Source organism: Sebastes fasciatus, chromosome 8 (genome assembly GCF_043250625.1).
Source record: "Sebastes fasciatus isolate fSebFas1 chromosome 8, fSebFas1.pri, whole genome shotgun sequence".
NCBI classification, from domain to species: domain Eukaryota; kingdom Metazoa; phylum Chordata; class Actinopteri; order Perciformes; family Sebastidae; genus Sebastes; species Sebastes fasciatus.
The window spans coordinates 20,108,187-20,131,459 of NC_133802.1; the positions used below are offsets into that span (position 1 = coordinate 20,108,187).

The 23,273-nt window shown below is 40.4% G+C and overlaps 2 protein-coding genes across 8 annotated transcripts in view; one reads left to right on the forward strand and one right to left on the reverse strand.

Annotated features, from left to right (window-relative positions):
- The window catches only part of LOC141772783 (cyclin-dependent kinase 17-like), a 48,574-nt gene extending 29,838 nt beyond the window's left edge, over positions 1-18,736 (forward strand). For 5 of the 7 annotated variants that reach the window (XM_074644182.1, XM_074644183.1, XM_074644188.1 and 2 more), the window contains 14 exons: positions 500-625; positions 6,605-6,661; positions 6,766-6,880; positions 7,094-7,188; positions 7,312-7,374; positions 8,105-8,228; positions 9,464-9,584; positions 9,757-9,854; positions 9,983-10,088; positions 11,348-11,390; positions 11,502-11,592; positions 11,675-11,752; positions 13,162-13,283; positions 14,977-18,736. In XM_074644182.1, the coding sequence (XP_074500283.1) occupies positions 500-625; positions 6,605-6,661; positions 6,766-6,880; positions 7,094-7,188; positions 7,312-7,374; positions 8,105-8,228; positions 9,464-9,584; positions 9,757-9,854; positions 9,983-10,088; positions 11,348-11,390; positions 11,502-11,592; positions 11,675-11,752; positions 13,162-13,265 (1,221 nt within the window). In that variant the 3' untranslated portion in view covers positions 13,266-13,283; positions 14,977-18,736. The remainder of the gene's footprint in view (positions 1-499; positions 626-6,604; positions 6,662-6,765; positions 6,881-7,093; positions 7,189-7,311; positions 7,375-8,104; positions 8,229-9,463; positions 9,585-9,756; positions 9,855-9,982; positions 10,089-11,347; positions 11,391-11,501; positions 11,593-11,674; positions 11,753-13,161; positions 13,284-14,976) is intronic. The other 2 variants (XM_074644184.1, XM_074644190.1) reach the window with 1 other exon arrangement.
- Positions 18,737-20,035: 1,299 nt separating this feature from the next.
- parapinopsina (parapinopsin a) lies at positions 20,036-21,965 on the reverse strand. Its single transcript, XM_074642741.1, has 5 exons — positions 21,401-21,965; positions 20,947-21,037; positions 20,591-20,843; positions 20,262-20,480; positions 20,036-20,176 (listed from the first exon to the last, which is right to left on the reverse strand). Exons 1-5 carry the CDS (start codon positions 21,720-21,722, stop codon positions 20,036-20,038), a joined length of 1,026 nt encoding a protein of 341 aa, XP_074498842.1. The 5' UTR covers positions 21,723-21,965.
- Positions 21,966-23,273: the final 1,308 nt, after the last annotated feature.

Genomic DNA, 23,273 nt, shown 5'->3' on the forward strand with positions numbered 1-23,273 from the left:
GGGGCAAAAGCAATGCGTTTTTTGCATGCAGTACAAATGTGTTACTTTTGTTATTCTAAAGTGGAGTATATCTGGTGGGTTCTTTATACTATGACAGTTTTCCTAAAGTTAGATTTTAAAAAAATCATGATATATCGCCTTGCTTACAAAATCGCAATATATTGGAATGCAGCCCTTGTATCATGATGCGTAACATATTGCCAGATTCTAGCCAATACACAGCCCTACTATTTTCACTTCATTCTTTTTTTTTTTTTTTAATATTACAGTACCGAATATGTAAAAGATGCCAAATAACAAATAAACCATCTTATTATATGGTATAGGATTGAATCACTATGCTTGAACACAAAAAAAATCGTAATTGATATATTTTAATCTCCTATTAATGTGTGATTTATATTTCTAACCTTTTTTCTTCCCCTTGAATCCCCCTTTCTCTCTCTCTCTCTCTCTCTCTCTCTCTCTCTCTCTCTCTCTCTCTTTCTCTCTGTTTCAGGACATAAACAAGCGTTTGTCCCTCCCGGCTGATATCAGGCTACCGGAGGGCTACTTGGAGAAGTTTGCCATGAACAGCCCGCCTTTTGACAAACCCATGAGCCGCAGGCTACGGCGCGCTTCATTGGTCAGTACTCATTGTGTCTGTGTGTGTGTGTGTGTGTGTGTGTGTGTGTGTGTATTTGCATTTGCAGCTGTGTATTTGTGTGCAAAGCAGCTGAAACTAGCTTCAGTCAGCCGCTTTTGGTGATGTGTCGGTCACCGCTTGCCATCCGTATGTGTAGTTTTGTGAGTACAGCTGGGTCTCTGCTGCTTTGTTTTGAAACAAAAGTAATATTAACCTTTCAATGTGCACAACTAAAATGGTTGACTAAGGCCATTATATCCTCTGACACACTCAAACACTGGAAGCATAGACTCATTTAAAACACTTTTGTTACGAGTTATGCTATAGAGCTTACAATGGCTCAGTAGGGGGATGAATTATGAATTCAGTCGGTATTATGTATCCAGGCCAAGAGCATTATGGGTATGAATCTGGGGGTGGGAGAGAGAGGGGGGGTTTGGTGGGGGGTGATGGGTAGAAATAGGCATATATTCATGAATATGCAGCATTTCCCTTTATAGTCCTTTGTATTTCTGCTGAAGTACTCCTGCTCTTTCACTTGGATTTATTTTGGTCACACTTTATTCCAAATTACTCTTTTGTTTCTCTTGTTTCAGTGCAAAGCACGCCTCTACTGCTCTCTGTTTCACTCATTCTCTCAGACTTACATACTTTTTTTCTCAGTCTACTGTACTGATACATTTAACTTTAAATACAATCACCAAAAGCCATCGGTATACTATAGGAAAGCATGAAGGCTTTGCCCTCCATTAACCATTTTTACTGTAATTATTGAACAGCGCGGGTGCCCTGCCTCTGGCTCTCAGCTTGAAGCGATTTAATGACGCAGCTTTTCTGCAAGAGCCTCAGAGAGATGAAAGGAAAGGATCTTTGAAGAGACGTTTGCATGGAAGAAGAGAGGTTTATGGTGTAGTTAAGGGGATAGTCTTTAGAGGCATTTGTGTCTTTACGATGTAAATGAGTGGCGGACATTTTCTAACATGCTTGGGTCTGTCCACTTGTGTATCTTTAGGGTTATTGTATGCATGTGATGTAATAGATCAATCAATAATTCAGCAGCGGCGTCGAACTCATCTGCTGCAGCTCCTCTCCTGATGAGGATTACACACCGGGACACCTTGAAGTGAGCTAGAGAGCAAAGGAAGAGGGAGGGAAAGATGCAGGGAGGGATGACAAGAGAATTTTAAGAGAATAAAGGACAAGATTTACAAAGTGGGAAGATTTTTAAAAGAAGGATAAACAGATATTTGTAAGATAAGATAAATGGCAGCTGAGATGACATTTAAAACCAGTCTGTACTTAGATTTTGGTTGAATAGCAGCAAAGGAAAGGTTTAATTTTCACTTTGCTGAGCCTGCAGAGTTAGATTGTTTTTTTTATTAGAGATGCTAATATTGTTTACTTTATTCAGTGTAGTGCATCCTTGCAGAAATGTGTTTTTGACTGTGCAGTACCCTATATGCACTTAGTCTATTTCAGGCCTATATGATATGCCCGAGCTGGAGCTTTAGAGTAAATTCGGTCATCCCTCATAGAGTTTGACTCTGCCCATTAAGTCAGTTTCAGCACCTGTAGCTGGAACTAATGACAAGTTTGATGGGTCCACCAGACCCAGACCAGTTGTGTTCACATAGAAAATGAATGTCTTAAGTCTCCCCAAATGTGAATGTACTGTATACATAGCTGTGTCACAAAAGAACGAGTGTGCTTCCTCAGTCACATTTGACCTGAATGAGTGCAAGCTTTATAAATGACAATATGTCTCTGAGCGTACTGATGTAATGGCTTTCGGGCTATCGCTGTTGCTTTTGTTACCGTAACATAGACCAATGCGTCGGGTGTCTCATTACAGATGCTCACATTTGAAACCGTGTATTTTGATCTTTGAATCGCTTCCAATGTAATGCAAGTGAAGTTGGTCGGTATCAGTTTTCTCTCATGGCTTGCTCCCCTTTGATAATCAATTATTCACACAGCGGTCCAAGGAGATTCAGTGTTCCATGGTGATGTAGGAAAGAGATGTCATTTTATCTCGAACTACAACACTTAACCGTGTTATGCAACGCTCACTTTTTTCGAACCTGTTCAACCCTGCAGTGACAGAATATTTAACTTTAAAGCTGTAAAACTGAATTAGGCAAAGCATAATTTGATTAGCCCTCTCTCCACTTGGTTATATTATCCATCCATCCATCATCTGTAACCGCTTAACCTATTCAGGGTCGCGGGGCAGCTGGAGCCGATCCCAGCTGACATTGGGCAAAGGCAGGGTACGCCCTGGACAGGTCGCCAGACTATCACAAGGCTGACACATAGAGACAGACAACCATTTACACCTACGAGCAATTTAGAGGCAACAGTTAACCTAACCTGCATGTCGTTGGACTGTAGGAGGAAGCAAGAGAACCCGGAGGAAACCCACGCTAACACGGGGAGAACATAAAACCTCCAAACAGAAGGGTCCCAAGCTGGGTTTGAACCTGCAACCCTTTTGCTGTGAGGCGGCTAACTACTGCACCACCGTGCCGCCCTGGTTATATTATGCTATTATTATATATTATGCTACTGTTTAATGATATAAACTAAAAAAAAATCATAACTGAGCTCAAGTGTCGGTCCACTCCTTTTAGAGCAAACCTTGTCTGTTGCTAATAGCGGGTTTACACGAAGAAGGCGACACTGTTCAACATGTTTATTGGTTGACTGATTGAAGCCCTGGTTACATCATGTTAATGAAAGGGCTCTTCCTTCAATCTCCCCTCGCCTGCCACCTCTTTTCTTAGCACAAGGCTGTTATTTTCCCCCTCCCACTCAATACTCTCAATCCATCCTCTCTCTCTCCCCATCAAGCCTTCTTACAGGCAGCACAAACCCTATTTTAAAAACGAAATGTGGTCGAGGTAATGCACATTAGAGCACAGCTTCTCACATTTCTTACTTCTGCTGTCGGTCCGTCTCTCTGTCTGTCCCTTAGGCTCCTGTATAGGCTCAGACAGAGCACGCATTTTGTTAGGTTTTATGTTGCTTTAATTTTGTCACAAAAACTTGGTCTGACCTAGTTCTGCTGAGTAAGCTCACTGGAGCGTTGGGAATGAAATGAACCCGTTGCCATCGAAAGCATACGCAGGCGCAGATACGCACACACACACACACATAAAGGATTGTAAGGTACATAGACGGAGAGTGCAGTTGCATGCTGTAAGCAGAGAGCGGGCTGCAGGTAAAGAGCCGGGCCCCTCATTTGTTTTAGAGACGCTTCAACAAGGAGAGAGGCCACAGATTTAGATTCTGGAGTGGGGTTGAAGTGGAGGGAGGTGGCCATAACGTCTGTTTGTGTGTACTGTATGTTTTTGAATGTCTGTGTGTGTGTGTCAGTGTTTGTGTGTGTTATGCTCATGAGACCGAGTCCCCTGCCAAAAGAGCAGCACAGCTCAGCAACAGCTCCTGACAGCTCCTGTCACATTCAGAGACGAGTATGTTGGTGTGTGTGTGTGCAGGGGTGGGTGTGTTTACATTTGAGCATAGGCTGCATGTCTCATCACAAATATTCTCTTGCACACACACACACACACACACACACACACACACACACACACACACGCACCATAAGTACATGCACACACACTTGCACACACATATCTGCAGTTTGTATTGATATGTTTTCTTTCATCAGATTTTTCAAATTTTTCAAGCATTGCAAATTACTAGGCACAAAACAAGATATCGATTCTAAAACATAAATAAATTACATTATGCCTTTTTAATTTATTATGCAAATTGCAGTTTGTGCATACACACACTTGTCTCGGCGTGTAAGTGTGTCATCTTGTGTGTCCGAGCTCGTTCTGATGTTGGCTTTTAGGCATGCCTTTAAAGAGATCACATGCTTCATCAGCTAACTTGGTCACTGGAGACCCTCCCCCTCATACGCACACATACATGCACGTAGACGAGCATCAGCCTGGCATTCATATTAGCATCACAATGGGACGGGCCAGGGCCAGATTGAGAGAGATGGGTAGGTTCAGAGAGATGAACACGGATAAAACATGGCTGGAGCGACCCTGACAGAGATAGACAAATAAGTGAGGGAAAGTGACAGGGAAAGCGATAAACACTGACAGGCATGTGGGTATCACAGCTTGACATAGCTACATCTATCCATAATTCATGACCTCGAAACCCAGGGGCCATATACATTATGCAGCTTAAACCTTTATTAACTGAATTCAGGATTAATTCAGAATTTACCGTACACACACAGATTTGAAGTATGGCCGCTGGATATCTATAGAAATGTTTATAAGTAAGTATCCCCATTAAGTTATCTGGAGTGGATATTTGATTGTCTTTGTTATACTGAGTTCCTGTGGCCAAATAATACATGTGCAACAGACAATGGCATCACTTTGTAGCATTAAAGAAACAAAAGGAGGAGGCACTGTGGAGAAATTACATTTTGTTCCGATTAGGCCAACGTAGCCTTTCCTTTCCCACTGTGGTGTGCACGTGTGTCTGTGCGTACATATAATGCAATATACAGTTAATGGTGGTGAATGATGTACAATGATGTAGATCAGTGGTTCCTTGAAGCCCTCCCTACTTGTATCTGAGAAAGGCTGAGCCCCCCCTTCATATTTTCTGATGTCATCACCCTTAAAAAAAAATTACAAATCCTCGAACAAAATCCTCAATTTGAATAAAGTGATTCAGTGTATTAAATGAGTCAACTTTCTGTAATGAATACAACTCATCAGTTTCATCAACATAACTAAAGTGATGACGTCTTGACGGATTCGCCAAGTGAATGCAAATACATAATATGATATTTTTTTGTGTGTAATAATAGTATAATAATAATTATAACAATAATAATAATAGTGTTAAAGTCAAAACAGATGTTGTGTTATTGTAGTTAAATAAATGTAATGTATTGGGTTGTTAGATTGCTGCTAGACCACCCTATAAATACAGGTTCAAGCCTCCCTCTGTGTGCGGCAAGCAGGAGAGCAAATAGGTTTTTAGCGCAGTGAAAATTGTTTTTGAAAGGTTAAACACCAACAAATATGGATTAAAGCAGAATATTTCATTAGTTCAAAATTGTTGTGAATTTTTGAAATTATTACATCTATCTTTTTTCAATAAATTTGGACTTTTGGACTTTACCACGCTCTGGAGTTATTGGAAATGTTTGGATAACACGAGTCACAAATAAACCTACGCAGCCACCACTGGAATATAATTCTACAAATAGTAATAATATTAGTGGAGCCTGGTCTTTATCTGAAACTGTGCAAAATACTGGGTTCAAACAGAGTGTGGCCTGCTACTGTAAGTAGCAAAGAAATATGTCTTTTTAAATAGTTTTATATACAGATTTTTGTATAAATTATCCAGTAAGTGTGTTGTTATGATTTTAGTTATATATGTGCAACTCTATTTTTGACAACCTAAGAACAGACAAATCCTGGCTCACCCTCTGTGATCTTTGGCGCCCCCCTAAGGAGGGCCCGGACCCCAGGTTGGAAGCCACTGATGTAGACAAACAGAACCCCGAAATGTAAATGTCAGAGATCAGACCAAATTTAAGATTAAACCACGAGGTAACATCCAGCGGAGGCAAAGATGATAGAAACAGTCACAAAGACATAACCTTAGCTACTGTAGCAGAGATGCTCAGTGGCATACTGTAACTGTTGGAGAAACCAAGCTAATGTTTTTGCAAAGGCACACACACAGAATAACAAGACCTGGTGACTCAAACCCCTGCAGTTGTAGGTCAGATGTCAACAGCATTGGGGACTGAAATCTGAACTAGCAGCCGTGGCCTGCAGGATTTGATTCTACAGATAGTGTGCTTGTTCGCATCGCCTGGCCTACAATCAGGCTGTAGCCACAATATATCTAAGCTGGCTTAGTGATGATGCACATTGATAGTGCTCATAACTTCCTCACATGTCTTCTTTCTGTCTTTTCTAGTCTGAAATCGGCTTTGGGAAACTTGAGACCTACATCAAACTGGACAAACTGGGCGAGGTGAGATCAACAAAGAAAATCAGGGACACTAAGCAGACACAAACTCTTCAAATACTCACTTTGTTATATTTCACACTGCATTCACATGCTTTCTATCTCTGCAGGGGACCTATGCCACAGTGTTTAAGGGGCGAAGCAAGTTAACAGACAACTTAGTAGCACTGAAAGAGATCCGACTGGAGCACGAGGAAGGAGCGCCTTGCACAGCCATCCGGGAAGGTACTGAACTGCTGTTTAGATCATGTCATGTGGAAGTCAACAACTTACAGGCCAACATGGGACCACATTGTCAAGAAGCTTGTAAGGTTTTGACAGTGTTGTTTGGACGTATAGTAGTTGCTAATCTGTATTGCCTGGTCGCTCCCTGAGCTGTAAGAGAAAACAGGTTGTCTATGTTTGACTGACAGTCACCGATATGTCTCCCTCTTCTAGTGTCTCTGCTGAAAGACTTGAAGCACGCCAATATTGTCACTCTCCATGACATTATCCACACTGACAAGTGCCTGACACTGGTGTTTGAGTACTTGGTGAGTGTCTGTACTGTCTCTGCATGTGTGTATGTTTATTGTATATGGGTGTGTTTATACTAAACTAAATATCTGCACTGCATCTTTCTTTCTGTCTTTCTGTTTTTCTTTGTCTCCCATCAGGAAAAAGATCTGAAGCAGTACATGGATGACTGTGGGAGCATCATGAGTGTTCACAATGTCAAGGTACTGCAAAGTAACATCTGTTCCTGTTACTTGTTACCCGGAGAGGTCAGAAGGAGATATATGTTTCTAAAACGTTACGTTTCTATGTAAAACTTGTGGAGCTTGCATTAGCAGAGTGGGTTAGCACATCATTAACAAGCTACTGAAGGTAAACTGAATGTATACACATGTTAACATGCTTTTTAATGATTGTAACAGTGAATAAAGACATTTACAGGAACAGTGTTCCTGTATTCATTGTCTTCTGTCTCGATCGCCCGGTGATAGTGGTTCACTTTCACACTGTGATCTGTTGGCTTTAGCCTCTCTTTATCTTTTATGCCTGTTTTCGCTGCTGAATCAGTTTGTCATCCTGATATATCCTCTAAACCCAGAGTGTAGAGCCTTCTGTCTGCTTTTCTCTAAAATCCCTTTTTCATTTTTTTCCCAACAAAAATTAGATAATAATTAAGCAGGGAGTTCAGTTAGTGACGGTGTGGGCTCCACGCAGCTCCGACAGCTTGACGGAGTAGAAGTGGGGGACGGGGCTTAGTGAAGGGTCAATTGCAATTTAGAATAATCTCTAGATACAGCTTCCTTTTGGTCTTGATTTATACTTTAGACAAATATTGTCAGGCAGCTTGGCTTCTGTATGATAATTCTAACAGTGTTATTTGATCACTGTGTTGAAGTGATGCCACAGAAGTTTTCCTGTGACAATAAATGACTTCATCTGTCCTCTCCTCTCCAGATATTCCTATTCCAGCTGTTGCGAGGTCTGGCCTACTGCCACAGGAGAAAGGTCCTCCATAGAGACCTCAAACCCCAGAACCTTCTCATCAATGAAAAAGGAGAGCTCAAACTGGCGGACTTTGGTAAATCACCACTTAACTAACGAGAAGCACAATATCAGTCTTGTATATTGTCTTGACAGTTCCTGTATTGGTTTGACTTCTCATCTTATTTTCCTTCAATAATTGCAAAATATTCAAAGCGAGAATCTAGTGATTAACACATGCATCATACGACAGTGGAGGAAAAAGTATTAAGACTTTTTACTTTAGTAAAAGTAGCAATACCACAGTGATGTGGTGATGTTACAAGTAAAATACATCATTCATAGATTTAGTTAAGTAAAAGTACAAAAGTATTAGCATCAAAATATACTTAAAGTACCAAAAGTAAAAGTACTTATTCTGTGGAATGGCCTGATTTGTTTTCTGTTTCAAAATAATATATATTCTATTATTGCATTGTGACTATTGATTTTTGTATTTATATATTTTATATTTATTTTATTATCGTTAATTTCACCAAAGGTTCAATAAATAGATATCTTTATCCATAATAATACATCACAATTTATTTTTGTTATTATATTTTGTATTATTTATCTAAATCTTCAAAGTAACTAGTAACTTAAGCTATCAAATAAATGTAGTAGAGTAAAAAGTACAATATTTACATCTAAGATGTGATGGAGTAGAAGTATAAATTAGTAGAAAATGGAAATACTCAAGTAAAGTACAAGTACCTAAAAATTGTACCTAAGTACATTACTTGAGTAAATGTACTTAGTTACTTTCTAGCACTTACTAAAGTGAAAAAGAGTTGATACAAGAATAAACTTACCTGCTTTACACAGATGATAAAAATAATAATAAATTTAAAAAAATGTTTATATGCTAACTATTTTTCTTGGAACTTAAGTTGTAGATGGATCCCTCATTTATACATCTTCTTAATACAATTAGCTGGTATGTACAGAGAGTTTGTAATTTATTTATTAATTTATTATTATTTCATTTAAAAAAATGTATTATACAACAATGGCAAGAGTCTGAAAGCCCCACTAGCGCCCCCTAAAGCATACTGCTCTCCAACAGGACAGCATAGTTTGATGTGACTAAGCACTCAACACTGCCCTCCTCAGGTGATAATCAAAACATAACTCTAGTGTTGTGTAATTCTTCTTTGTAAATTACAAAGTTTTTTTAATTCTTCATTGTGGTATGATGAGTTCTGAGGTGACTCACAACACCAAAGAAACAATTAAATATATGAAGCAATATTTACATAAAGTAATGTAATTTTCTGTGTTTGAATTAAGGTTTGGCCCGAGCCAAGTCAGTTCCTACAAAGACCTACTCCAATGAAGTCGTGACATTATGGTACCGGCCACCAGATGTGCTTCTAGGCTCCACTGAGTACTCTACACCCATTGATATGTGGTGAGCAAATACACAGAAAAACATATAATTACCCTCTTCTTTATACCCTTTCTTACTTTTTGTCCTCACCTTAAGAGCTTCGGTCAGTTGTGGGTGTTATTGGGTCCTATAACACATTTGATTTTCTACTGTATGTCATCACTGTGTTCACCGTTTCTGTCCCTTTGTCCAGGGGTGTGGGCTGCATCTTTTATGAAATGATCACTGGCAGACCTCTCTTCCCCGGATCGACAGTGGAGGACGAGCTTCACCTCATATTCCGCATCCTCGGTGAGACGACACCAGTGGAACTCAGATGAGCATTTGCTGGTGTAACATTCATGCTTTTGTGTGTGTGTGTGTGTGTATGTACATACACTGTACATAATATGTTGACTAATCTTCTTTATCGTCAACAGGTACTCCTACAGAAGAGAGTTGGCCTGGTATCACCACCAGTGAAGAGTTTAAGACGTACAACTTCCCCCGATACCACGCGGAGCCCCTCGTCAACCACGCGCCCAGGTGTGTAGTTGTGGATGTATGTGCACACAGCCATGGCTGCATTTGTGTGTTTTAAAGTCTGTCTTCAAACAATAGTGAGACACACATAGGAGCATTGAAACAGGTTTTGCCCGCTGTAGTCATTCCTCCTTGTTCATATTGGCCATTACCATGACCCTACCTAATGTATTTCCAATGGAAGCGATGGAGGACAAAATCTACAGCACTTGTTCTGTGCAAAAATACATTCCGCCGTTTGTCTGCAGCTAATTTGCGGCTTCAGCAGACTAACGGCGCTTTCACAAGCCACAGTCCGTCTGGCTAGTCCAAATCAGAGTGAAATTGGTACTTTTGGTTTGTTTTCTATTTAGTTTGGTTCGGTTTCACAGTGGACAAATTAAAGTGGATCAAATAAAAAAAATTATTTGCAGAAGCGGGACGTGTACGAAGGAGGGAATTTATCTTTTACATCTCGACAGCTGCCACTTCTATGCAGGGAATCGCAGACTTTGAAATATTACTGTCAAAAGTTTGTCACTTTGACTCGATACTGATCTACTGTGAGCATGAATGTCTTCTCCTCTAGTTTATCTCCAATGGCTTTATAAACGTCACTATTTTTGTGGACTTTTAGCATATTTTGTATGTTCTCTTCAGCCCAGATGTCACGTAAACATCTGACTTCTGCCGAGTTGTTTTGGTCCGCACCAGAGTACGATTAAAACAGACTAAATGTTGGTTTGTGAAAGCACCATAAGTTAGTCAAATCAAGTGGATATCTAACATAGTTACAGTGTCTTTAGTTTGAAATTCCCCCTTCGTGTCTCCCGGGAAAGTCTTTTCCTGCAGAGCAAAGAGGGAATTTTGTACTAGAAAGACTGCTGAAACCTCATGAACTTCAACTAAACTTTGAAATGTATTTCTGCACAGAGCGAGGACTGTGGATTTTGTACCCCATCACTTATACATTGAAATTGATTTGTGAGCGGATCTCTTAATGGCCATTATGGACAGGAGGAATGATTACAGCGAGAAAAACCTGTTGCAATGTTCATATTGTGAACATATCCTTTAAGTGACTGTGATACGTTAGATGTAATAAGATAAGGATTGATCAGTAGGAGCTGTGGTCAAGCGTTTCCGCCTCTGTTGAAATGGCAGGAACACTACACTGCACCATATGGCTTAGGTCAGCATTTGACTACACTTATACTCAATTCTCCCTCTCTGCCACTTTCCCTTTCTCTCTCTTGCTTTTTCTGTTGTTTTCTGTGACACAGGATAGACAACGATGGTCACGACTTGCTCTCATTGCTTCTACAGGTAACCAACATTGCTTATAATGATGAATGCTTTTGATTTACACATAATGCATTGAATTGAAAATGTACAATCCTGTCTTTTTACCCCCTCTTTATCTCTGTCTGTCCCTAGTTTGAGGCTAAGAAGCGAGTATCAGCTGAGGATGCTATCGGGCACTCGTATTTCAAATGTTTTGGGGAGCAGGTTCAAACACTGGCTGACAGTAAGTACACACAGTCTGACATATTGAGTATACACATGTAGTGTACAAAACAGTTTCTCACCAACCCTCTGTTGTTTTTCAGCTGCATCCATGTTCTCTGTAAAAGGCATTCAGCTCCAGAAAGATCCAGGGAAGAGATCCTCAGTCTACCCAGAGTCAAGTAAGTCCTCCGGGATAGAAAAGTAGAGGGAGAAAAGCAGAAAATTAGGAATTCTCTGTGGGAATATGATAGAAAATAGGTCTTGCTCCCTGTCCTCTTCGTCTTCTCTCTCTTTTTTTTTTTCTTTCTGTTTGCTTTATGTCGTCTCTCATGTCACTGTGTGGTCATACATGTCACACACAGTTTCACAGTCTATGGCCAGGTTCGTGTTTCCACTACATACAGATCATACAGAACGGCTACTGCAGCACACTTTAGTCCATGACATCATCAGCAGACATTCATGGTTCACAGATGATGAATCCCAATGACTGTGAAGATCCCCTGACATTTTCTCAAGCACCACCACAAGGTTCATATTTGTGCTTTTGAGTGACATGTCTTGACAACTATTGGATGGATTGCCATGAAACATGGTACCGGTATCCATGTCCCCTTCAGGATGAACTGTAACCACTTTGGTGATTCCTTAAAATTTTCCATCTGATTAAAAGTTCAATTTGTTCAATACTTATTTATACTTTATGACCAAATACCTGCAAAACGAATTACATTCCCATCAACTATACTTTGGGTGTCGTGCTAATTAATAAATGTTAGCATGCACCAAGGTTATAATAGTTTTGAATTTTCAATTATTTTATTTTTATTTTATTGTTGTTTTGACTTTTTTTTATTTAATTTTAGTTTAGTTTTAAGTTAGTTTTCAGAGTGTGTTTGTTAATTTTAGTTTAGTTTCAGCTTTCCAGTAAGGCTTAGTTTTAGTTTTTATATATTTGGAGGGAGGCCTGATGAGACGGACTGTCAGGGTTGTCGACTTGGTGACTTTCTAGCTAGATGTAGGGACTTTTGGAGACTTTTGGAGCTAGTGCTGCTAGCTACTTTCATTGGAAAAGAGTTGACAACACTGGGCTGTGTTTTTTCGGTTGGATAATAGTTTCTCAAGATTACCGACCCTAGCTTCAAGCTATACAACAGCTGTCATATTTAAAAGTAGATGCGCTCATTACAATCTAAATATGTACTAAATCTAAATTCACCAATTGGATGTTGAAAGAAAATAAGTAGCACACATTACTTAGTCACATTACTACATTACTTTTACCTTTGTCTGAACCGCTGCACATTAACTGTGCATACCTGATGTGCCTTTTTGACATTTGCTTAGATTTACCTCAGTGTTTCTGTCACAGTCTGTGTGTGACTTTATCTTTCTGCTTCCGCTGCCTCTCTGTCATGTTCTGATAAACTGCCCCGTCTCTTTCTTGGTACCCATGCTCTCTTCTTTCGCGATGTTCATCTTCTTCCTTAATCCTTTCTATCTCCCTTGTGTGCCCTACTCCAACTCCTCCGTAACACCTCAATATTCCCAACCTTCCCCCCCCCCTTCTCCCCTAACCCTAAAAAAGCGATGGCCCATAAGCTAGGCTCCGCACCCTCGCAGTACTTCCAGAGAGATGCAGCCAATCCCAGGGCTCAGAGTCACAATCTCTCCTCCACTTCCACTGGCTGAGTGGCCCCTACCGTTCTGGTAAATACGGTCTCTTTCATTCTGTCTGTCTTCTGTTGCGTCCCCATTGGCTGTCACCTGGCCTCCTTTTCTTCTGTCCATTTGCTGTTTGGCCCACTTAATGTATGGCTCTTGCGGTTTGCTGAACTGGGCTAAACACTGGTGCATTTCACCTCCCTCCTTGCATTCCCTGAACCATAACAACACATTATTTGTTACTTGTTTAAACTCTAACCCCTTTAGTCTATCTATTGTTCATTTCTTGTCTGTTAATTGCTCTTCCTCTCCCCATTGTTGCTTCTGCCGGCCTTCGCTCACATTTCAAGCCCTGCACCCAACCTGCGTCAGCTCAGCTTTCACTTACCTAATCCTCTTTTCCTCGGAGTGAGCCACTCCCAGCCTTTATTTCAGGGATGAAAGGGGCAACGATGTATTCATAAAAGAAAAAACAATGTGATCAGAGAACGGGCATAGTCATTTGATTCTTTTCATTTGCAGTCCTGTTTAGGTTTCTGCAGCGAGAGATCTAGCCTTTTTGTTGAGTCTGTAGGTGAGGGGTTTGGTGTGCGTTTGGTTGGGTTGTGTGTTATAAATGCATCTTCTATCAGCATGGATTTGGTTTTGTTTGATTTACTGCAGTGTGTTACAGTTGCTGGTAAGTATGATTTAGCTATATGATCCAGTTGTTTAAGTCTTGGCACTGATAACACCACCGCTACATTATATGGCCAAAAGTATCTGTGCACATTAGGGCTTTCAATCGATTAAAATATTTTAATCACAATTAATCGCACATTTCTTATTTGTTCAAAATGTACCTTAAAGGGAGATTTGTCAAGTATTCAATACTATTATTAACATGGGAGTGGGCAAATGTGTTTGCTTTATGCAAATGTGTGTCCAAAATGTTCCTATCCTAACAAATATGAGCCATGACCTCAACCACATCAAACACTGTTTGGATGAATTGGAGCGCCGGCTGTGAGACAGACCTTATCGCCCAGCATCAGTGCCAGTTCTCCGTAAACTCTTGTGACTGATGGGAGCAAATCCCTGCAACCAGGCGCCAAAATCTGGAAAGCCTTCCCAGAAGGGAGGACGCTGTCATAGCAGCTCATTAATGCCTGTGGCTTCGGAACGAGATGTTTGACAGTCACATGTGTGTAATGTTTATGTGTCTAGAGCGGCAACGATCGATCTGTCAATTAGTTTTTTCTGGGGACCCACTTTTTGAAAATGACAAACATTGCGACCCAATTTATATTATAGGCCTTATAGATCGTGAGAGGAGCGAATTTGTGCGTAAATGAGTGTTCCTGACCATTTTGACTGCCATTTCTGCATTTTTTCTCATATTATCTTGAATAAGTAAACCAGCCATTTTCAAAAGATATATACGTTTAATAGGCAACCGAGAAAGTCAGTTAAGTGAAGGGAGTTTTTAAGTTACATTACAATCTGTTCTCACACTGTCAATACCAAGCAATTCATACATGTAAATTGTTACATATAGTACCTTTTAATGGTTCCAGGTTCTCAACAATTTGCTGCTTTTGGTCATATAGTGTATATTTTGTGTTGCTGGCATGGAGTGAAATTTGGGGGTGTGTGTGTGTTTGTGTGTGTCTAAATGAAATCCAAACCTTTTTTCACGTCTCTCTCTCTCTCTCTCCTCCCCTCCCCTCTCCTCTCCTCTCCTCCTCCTGTCTCTCAGCCCAGGGGAAGAGCAGGAGGCAGAGTGTGTTGTTTTAGTGCTGGCGGGGACGCTGAGGTGAGGAGGACAGGTGGACACGTGGAGCCGTCCTGTCAGACATACATTCACTGACCCTGCCACACACACTGAAGGAGCGACACACACCCTGCCACATAAAAACACACACACACACACACACACACACCGAAGAAGAAAACACACACAGCAACATGGAAACAAAACCACACAGAATTTAGGTTGAAGAATTTCGTCAATAAAAAATTAAGACTCAACTCTAAAGACAGAAGAAAATCGAAATGAGAGATGTGCTGAGATGCTGGAAGAAAAAGTGGGAGAGTACAAGACTCTCCTTGCTGCTACTACCGCTGCTGTCCAGAGGAGGGCAGCAGCGTTTAGGATGTGGGATGACTCGGTGTTTGAACAGAACTTGCTGCATCGGTGAACTGTGAGGAAGAAGGAGATGTGAGAAGTGGATGTGATTCAAAGAAAGAGAGAGGAAACCTGTCACTTTCTCTTGCGCTTTTTTTTTTTTTTTTTTCTTTTGGGACTGTTGTTGTACATAAAGAGACTGAGCTGTAGAACTCTGCTTTTTCATAACACGCCTCAGCCTGACTCCAAACTCTGAATATTGCACCTCAACCCTGAACCCTCGCCTAACCTCTTGGCCCTTTATTACACGATCTTTAAAACAACACACACACAATCTCTCTCTCTCTTTTTCTCTCATTCTCTGTCTTTCTCTATCTCTCTTAAAGGTGCTATTGATAACATTCAGCCACTAGATGTCACATTCTCCCTCCCCCGTTCCATTGCATTTACCTCAGAACAAGTTGTTGCCAGGCTTATACCGTCAATCTCAGCCATTTATCCGTTTTGTTTCCACACTTACTGACGACCCAGAGATACCATGTGATACAAACGTTGTTTTACTATTGTCTCACAAGCCTTGTTAGAAGTGGGAATCAGACGTCAGATAAAGTAAAATCATTCATTTTGGACCTGCCAACATTTTTAAAAAGATTCATTCACAATCATAATTTTTTTCAGGAAAAGCCATACTTTTATTTGGCACCTTTCTTGAGGCTCTGTGGATGTATTAAATTAAAAAAAAATATTCGTCTACATAAAAATAGGGATGCACCGATACTGGATCGGATATCGGGCGGATACTGACTCAAATAGCTGGATCGGATATCGGTGACAATGGGGCCGATCTATTCAATTCAACTCTACATTTATATACTACATTACATACTGGAATTTTAATCCTGTTTAAGTTTTGACCAATTTGTTGCTGCACTAAAAAGGTTTACACCTGAATTGTAATTCCTGATAGTTTTGAAGATTTTTCACCTAGGTGCTACGATTAGTATGATTCATTATTTTAATAATAAATTACAATTTATATCTATGTATTTATTGGTCACATTTAGTTTTACAAAGTTAGGAAAGCGATGTTTAAGTCTAGCTTGATGTTGCGTTACACATAAAAGAATGATCCCAGTCACTTCCACGCGGTGAGGTATACAGTTTATTAATTAAACATTGGTATCGGATCGGTACTCGGTGTCGGCCGATACCCAAAGTCCAGGTATCACTATCAGGACTGAAAAAGTCAGATCGGTGCATCCCTACTTAAAAATGTTATCAATAAGACCTTTAAGTACACACACACACACACACACACACACTTATGATTCACTTGAAAGTTAAGAGTGTGTAGATCAATGGAGTTTACAAAGATAAACTTTAGCACCTTATTGTCCAGTAGAGGTCAGGGTGGCTGTCATTACGTTACCTCATCAGTCACTTAAGCAGAGTTAGTAGGATGTAAAGTACATGCTAGATATTAGAATGAAGAATCTAAATAACAAACCAAAAAAGTCACAACAACTCACTATCCATGTAGTTACAGATGTATTTACCTTCACCGATTGAATTGGACACTGTAAAACACTACAATTAAACACACTAAACAATAATTGTCTCATGGTCACATGCTGTAAAGAACACTACGCGTCTCCTGTTTCAGTACACAAGAAGGACAAAGAGTTAAGGAAGTGTACAAATCCTCACCTGCTTATTCTTAGACACCCCCTTTCCTCTTTTGCCTTGACTCAGAAGCTGTCTTGATTTGTTGTGTGATGTACAGGTGTTGATGTTGAAATGTTCTCTTTGCACCTGATTTTTACCTCTTTAGATCGTGCGTAGACCATTCAACAACCCCAAACCTCTCCCACCCAACTCCACTCGCATTTATTTTCCTCTTTTTTTTTTTTTTCCTCTTCAATCTGTATATACGATCATACTTTTTACTTGTCTGAAGCAATGATAATTCCAGGATGCTGTTCTCAGTCTTTTACTGTGTTCCCACCGAGACAGTGTGGCGACTGGCTGGGGACGTGTTGCACATTCCTTGAGCTCAGGACTTATTGCTAGTGTCGTTTTTGTGGATGCTGTGAGGAGGTACAGCATGGTCTCGTAACGTCTACCCCCAGTAGAGCAGAGTGTGTCGATCATGGCCTGGAAACCCCTTTTTGCAAAGCTGGTTCAAAACTGTATGTGAAGGAGGAGAGTCATTTCTCAGCATCAACCTGTCCGTCTTCTGTGTCATTAATTTGGCCATAATATTGCTGTCCAGTCATGTCTTTAATTGTCATATTCTTCAAGCATGTTTGTGTATTTAACACTCAGTTGGTATGTGAAATAGCTGCAGCTGGAAAAGGAATACCTCCAGTTTAAATCGTGCATGGGACATGACGTTATATCATTCTTCTTTTCTTTTTTTTTTTTACACCACATTAACCTGTAATGGCTCCTCAATGAGTCTGTAATCTTAGATAAGATGAGGACAACACAGTATTCAGCAACAATGGCTGCCAGCATTGGGACCAGATAGTTTGTGTGACAAATCGGACTTCAAGTTGTGCAGTACAGTTCTAACTGTTAAGCAGCCTGCATAACTGGGCGCTAACATCTCTATTGGAGTATTCAGCAGGCAGACACGCTGTTGTTTCCTGCTCATGTTGTTACAGGCTGCCAGAAACAACAGGACCAAAGTCAACCCTCCAAGCACCAGGTGTTCAAGCACACAACTGTTTCACACACCAATCAGTTGGCGCGTCAACATGTACTGTATCTTACGAGATGGCCTGTGAGTGTAGATTGGAGTTTCCTGTTCCTCAGGCGCCGACCTCGGGTCACTTCTGCGTCTTTTTCTGAAATTCACGAAGGGCGAAGTGATCCCACGTCCTCGCCTGTCAGAAGGACTACTTACTTATTTACCCAGAGTGTGACAGTATGTAGCATGTACATAGATGATCCCTCTCTCTGTATATACAAAAAGTGTACAGGTTTGATACAGCTATTCACACTCTGGCTTTTTTCTTTTTGTTGTTGTTGCTTTTTCCTTAATGAAAGTCATAGCAATATTTCTGTAATCAATAAAAAGCCAAGGTAATAGGATGATTGCATTTGTGTTTCTTTAGAGAGGGAGAAATGACTGTGAATGATCAAACTGTGAGACTTGACTAAAGTGATGACAGGTTTGTTTTAATTTCTTGCTGTTTTTAACATGCTGGATCCAAAAGGCTGGAGTGAAGTATCATGTTGCAAAAGGAGTATAACACACTGATTATTTTGATTTTTATCAATGAAAGCCATAAAGGTCATATAAAGGTGACAGAGGTCTGTTTGTGTGCGAGGAGCACAGACCTTAAGAGGCGAAGGGGATGTGTACACCTAATAAAAGAAATAAAAATCATGTAATTACTTTTTTTTTCTTGTCATAAATCCTTTGGGAATATATCGCCATCTAGTGTGATAGATTACATCATCAACTACATTTACATGGTCATTGTTCACCATTACAGGGCAAAACCTTATTTCAATTTCTTTCTTACTTTGCTTCTCAATTTGGGGATGAATATGAACCAATTGAGTCCGAACAAATGTTTACTTGTGCTGGAAGAACATTTTAAGATCTGTAGAAAAGCATACAGAGTAAGTGAGTTTGTATGTATTTTTCTTCGCCTATACTATACTATATATAAGCCTCTTAACCCAAGTAATCCAGCCTCTGACTGAAAGACCTTTACTGGCACTATAGATTATTAAAATTAAATTATACATAAAAACACAATAAAAATGTGTATGCATATCATTCATTTTTCAGCTGTATGTAGTTAGCAAAATATGGGTTTGAATCTTTAAAACTTTAAATCTTTAAATTTGAATTTGACACAACAATATCCATGACAGAGATTAAGATAAAGAGTTCATCTTTATGGTCTAAATACATCAAAATGTTGTGACCGCCATATAATGAGTCTTAATGGTTTCCCTCTTCCTTTTCACAGCTGCTTTAAAGGAACAGTGTGTAACATTTCTGGGGATCTATTTGCAGAAATGGAATATAATATTCATAACTATGTTTTCATTAGTGTTTAATCACCTGAAACTAAGAATTGTTGTGTTTTCATTAGCTTAGAATGAGCCCTTCATATCTACATAGAGAGCGGGTCCTCTTCTCAGAGTTCGCCATGAATCTACAGTAGCAGAAAGGACAAACCAAACACTGTCTCTGGTGAGAGCCTTTCACGTTTTAACGTTACCTGAAGGCCACCGTAGTTCTCCAACACACTTGTGAAACTGGGGTAACGTGAGCCGCAGAGTGCAAAACCGTGGTACCGCCTTCCGCCATCTGACTTCAGTTACTCCTAAAGTAGTGTTATTAATGTAAGGATGGCTGTTGAGCGAGGTGAACGGCGTTACAACGGTTTGGCACTCAGCGGCTCACGTTATCGCAGTCTTGGAAAGGGAGGAGTGAGCGGAGGGGTGCAAATACTACACACTAATGTTTTTTTAAAATATGACTACACAAATTTATACAGCCTCCATCATTTCTGGCATCCATATCAGTCTGTTAAGATTGATGCGTCTACTTATGTTGTTTTAGATATTTTAAATGTGTGAAATGAATGTTTCCTTGTAGTCCAGTGCAGAGGGGGTTGACAGGAGTTCTGATGATGCCGCCTCGGGAGTGAGACCATGTACACTTTTATTCATTCAAAGATTGTTTAGGTGAGACTCTTTGGCTCTTGTTGAGAGACGCAACCGTTGTTTCGTCCTCAGACATTTGTTGATCTGAGGCCCACGGGTTCCACCCACACAGGACAGTGGAAACGGCATATCCCCGAAACTGGAAACACACACATACAGCACATGGTCAATAATAGTGTAAATGCCTAAGTTTCTTTTCTTTGTGTGTGATGATGGAGAATTACCTGTCTGTTCATGAAAATATATATGATGGGGTTGTAGACGGTGCTGCTTTTAGCCAAGTAGACAGGTATGGTAGCGATGATGGGGTCAATATGTAAACTGGAGTCCATGATGACAGCGAGGGCCATGGAAGCATATGGAAGCCAGGTCACCAGGAAGGCCAACACCATCACCACGATCATACAAGCCACCTGCACCTCCACGCGATTTGTGCTGCCAGCCTCAGATACTTGCAGCTTGGTCACCTAGAGGACAGCAAAATAGAAGCATGAAGACTTATTGTGATGCTGGCACAAGCAACCAAAGTATACACTTGACCCACATGCCCAACATTTACATCGCTCACCTTACGTAGGGTCCACAAGAGTCGTAAGTAAGACACTGTGATGATGGAGAAGGGCACAGCAAAGCAAAGGGAAAAGTATATGATGATGTAGGACATGTTCCCGACGTCCCGGCTGGACCAGTTCGGGGCGCAGGAGGTCTTGACGCCCTCCAGCTCATAACTTCCCCAACCAAACAGAGGTGGAGTGTTCCACACAAACGACCACACCCAGGACAGCACAACCCCAGCAACAGCATGTCTGAGGAGGACAGAGATGGTGCGTCACATGCTGGTGGAGCAATCAGATGTTTTGTAGTCCGGGCTGATGCTGCCAAGTGAAATACTGACGGTCATTTCTGTACCTGGTCTGGAACAGGACAGCACCCATGGGATAGCACACCACCATGTAGCGTTCAACAGAAATGACTCCTATTGTACACAGACTTGCTATACCTAAAAAAGAAGGAATATGTAAAACTAAATTAATTTGTGGTGGAAAATATCCTCTGATTTAGTAATTAATGACATGCAAATTCAGTAGAAAGTAACTAAGTACATTTATTTAAAGGTGCAGTGTGTAGGATTTGTCGGCATCTAGTGGTGAGGTTGCAGATTGCAACCAACTGAAACTTCTCCTGTGTATGTTGGAGAAGTAGATCCCCCGAAATGTTACACACTGTTCCCTTAAGTAAATCATCTGAGGACTTCTTCCACCACTGTGCAAATTAGAACACACCAAGATGTAAGTAGCACTGTAACATGCAAACTCTTCTTTTGGATAAAACTTGTATGCATACTGGCTATGAATTGACTCACCAAAAAAGGCCACAGCAAAGCCCTCTAATACGCAGCCCACACGTCCCAGACTGAAGTATCCCATGGCGCTGGTTACTGTGGTGGGCACACCTCCAAACACAGCACAGCCCAGGTCACATATGGCCAGGTTCACCAGGGCGTAGCTGAGCGGCTGCCTCAGCTGTCTGTGTTTCACTGTCACCACGATCACCAACAAATTGAGGATGATCCCCGTCACAGAGAGCACACCCATGATAACGGCCAGTACTGTGTAGCCAGTCGGAGACAGGAGCTCCGTGTTGACTGATGAGGAGTTTCCATCGTGTGGGGAAAGGTGCTCCATCTAACTCAGTCCATCTACTACCTTAGCTCAAAACGTATCCAACTGAGGTTTGAAATATCCACAGGTGAAGTCAACACTTTCAAAAAAATGTAAAACAAAAGAAAATCAAAAAATCTATTTAGTAAGCCAACAAGTCCTCTACAAATGCTGCATGTTTGCTGCTCTGGTGCAGTCCGAGAGACGAGAGGGATATGACCCTCTTAATAAGCCCAAGAAGAGGAGGGAAGCTCTACATCATGACATTCAATTCTTGAAAACCAAATCCGTAGATCCGGATTGTGAAGGCAATAATTCAGTCTAATATCCCATAAGACTGCACTTTCCATGATTGCCGGGTTTACAGCTGCTCCTGAGTAATGAAGCAGGGGTTCAGTAGCACAATGTGGGTTTTAGGATCAGAGTTAAACGCACGCCTGCTGGTTAAAGGAATTGAAGGAGCATTATAGCTTGTTAATGTCACACGTTTTTGTATCCACTGAATTACACAGTACACAGAGGCTTAACATGGTACAGGCACTTCTTTTCGATTAGCTAACATACGTCAGCCAAACCAACACAATAGGGGAACTATAAATAGGTTTGGTTTTGAATCTACCAATCTATCTATCTATCTATCTATCTATCTATCTATCTATCTATCTATCTATCTATCTATCTATCTATCAATGAAGCCCCTTTTTAAAGAGGTCAGAGGTCAAAGTCAGCTTTAGAAAAGAGTGTGACAACAGTGTTCGAGACTGATTGTGTTTCTCAAAGACACTGTAGCTCAAGTAAATTGAGCATCAGTTCAAGCTCAGCTTGTCTAACTAGGGCTAATATCTACTGTCTCTCTACACAATGCATGCTCTATATCTACGTAATATGAAGGAAAACTGAAGGTTTCCTCATTAGCATAAAGACCAAACATCAGAAACATTTAGTGCAACATTTAACATTTCTGCACTTTTTTTTCCCTTTGTCATGAAAATGTCATGTCAATAAGCAGTTTTGGGCAGTTTTAGAAGTTGTAACTAGCAACCTCATCAATAGATAATTTACTAATGCTTTATGGATCAGCAATAAGTCATTAATAGGACCTTTTGGGTTACTAAGTTGCAAGAAATCCCTCCACCTGGACAATGGTCTTTTTAGTTTTTCTAATTAATCGGGATCATCCTCTAATTAATCTTTTCTGAAAAAAACTGAGCACCAAAATCCATTTATTAATAATTTAATACAATGTAGAGCTTAATCGATCAAATGATTAGTTGTCAACTATTAAATTAATCGCCAACTATTTTGATAATCGATTAATCGATTTGAGTAAAAAGTCAAAATTCTCTGATTCCAACCTCTTAAATGTGAATATCTTCTGGTTTCTTTACTCCTCTATGACAGTAAACTGAATATCTTTGAGTTGTGGACAAAACAAGACATTTAACAGTCTCTTCTACACTATATTAAATTTTTTAATAGTCGTGTATCACAGCTGTTACCCTGTACTATATTCAGTTTTAACAGTTTTCTTCATCTCCTTGTATTTTTATATCTGGTACATTTTTTTGTACTTTG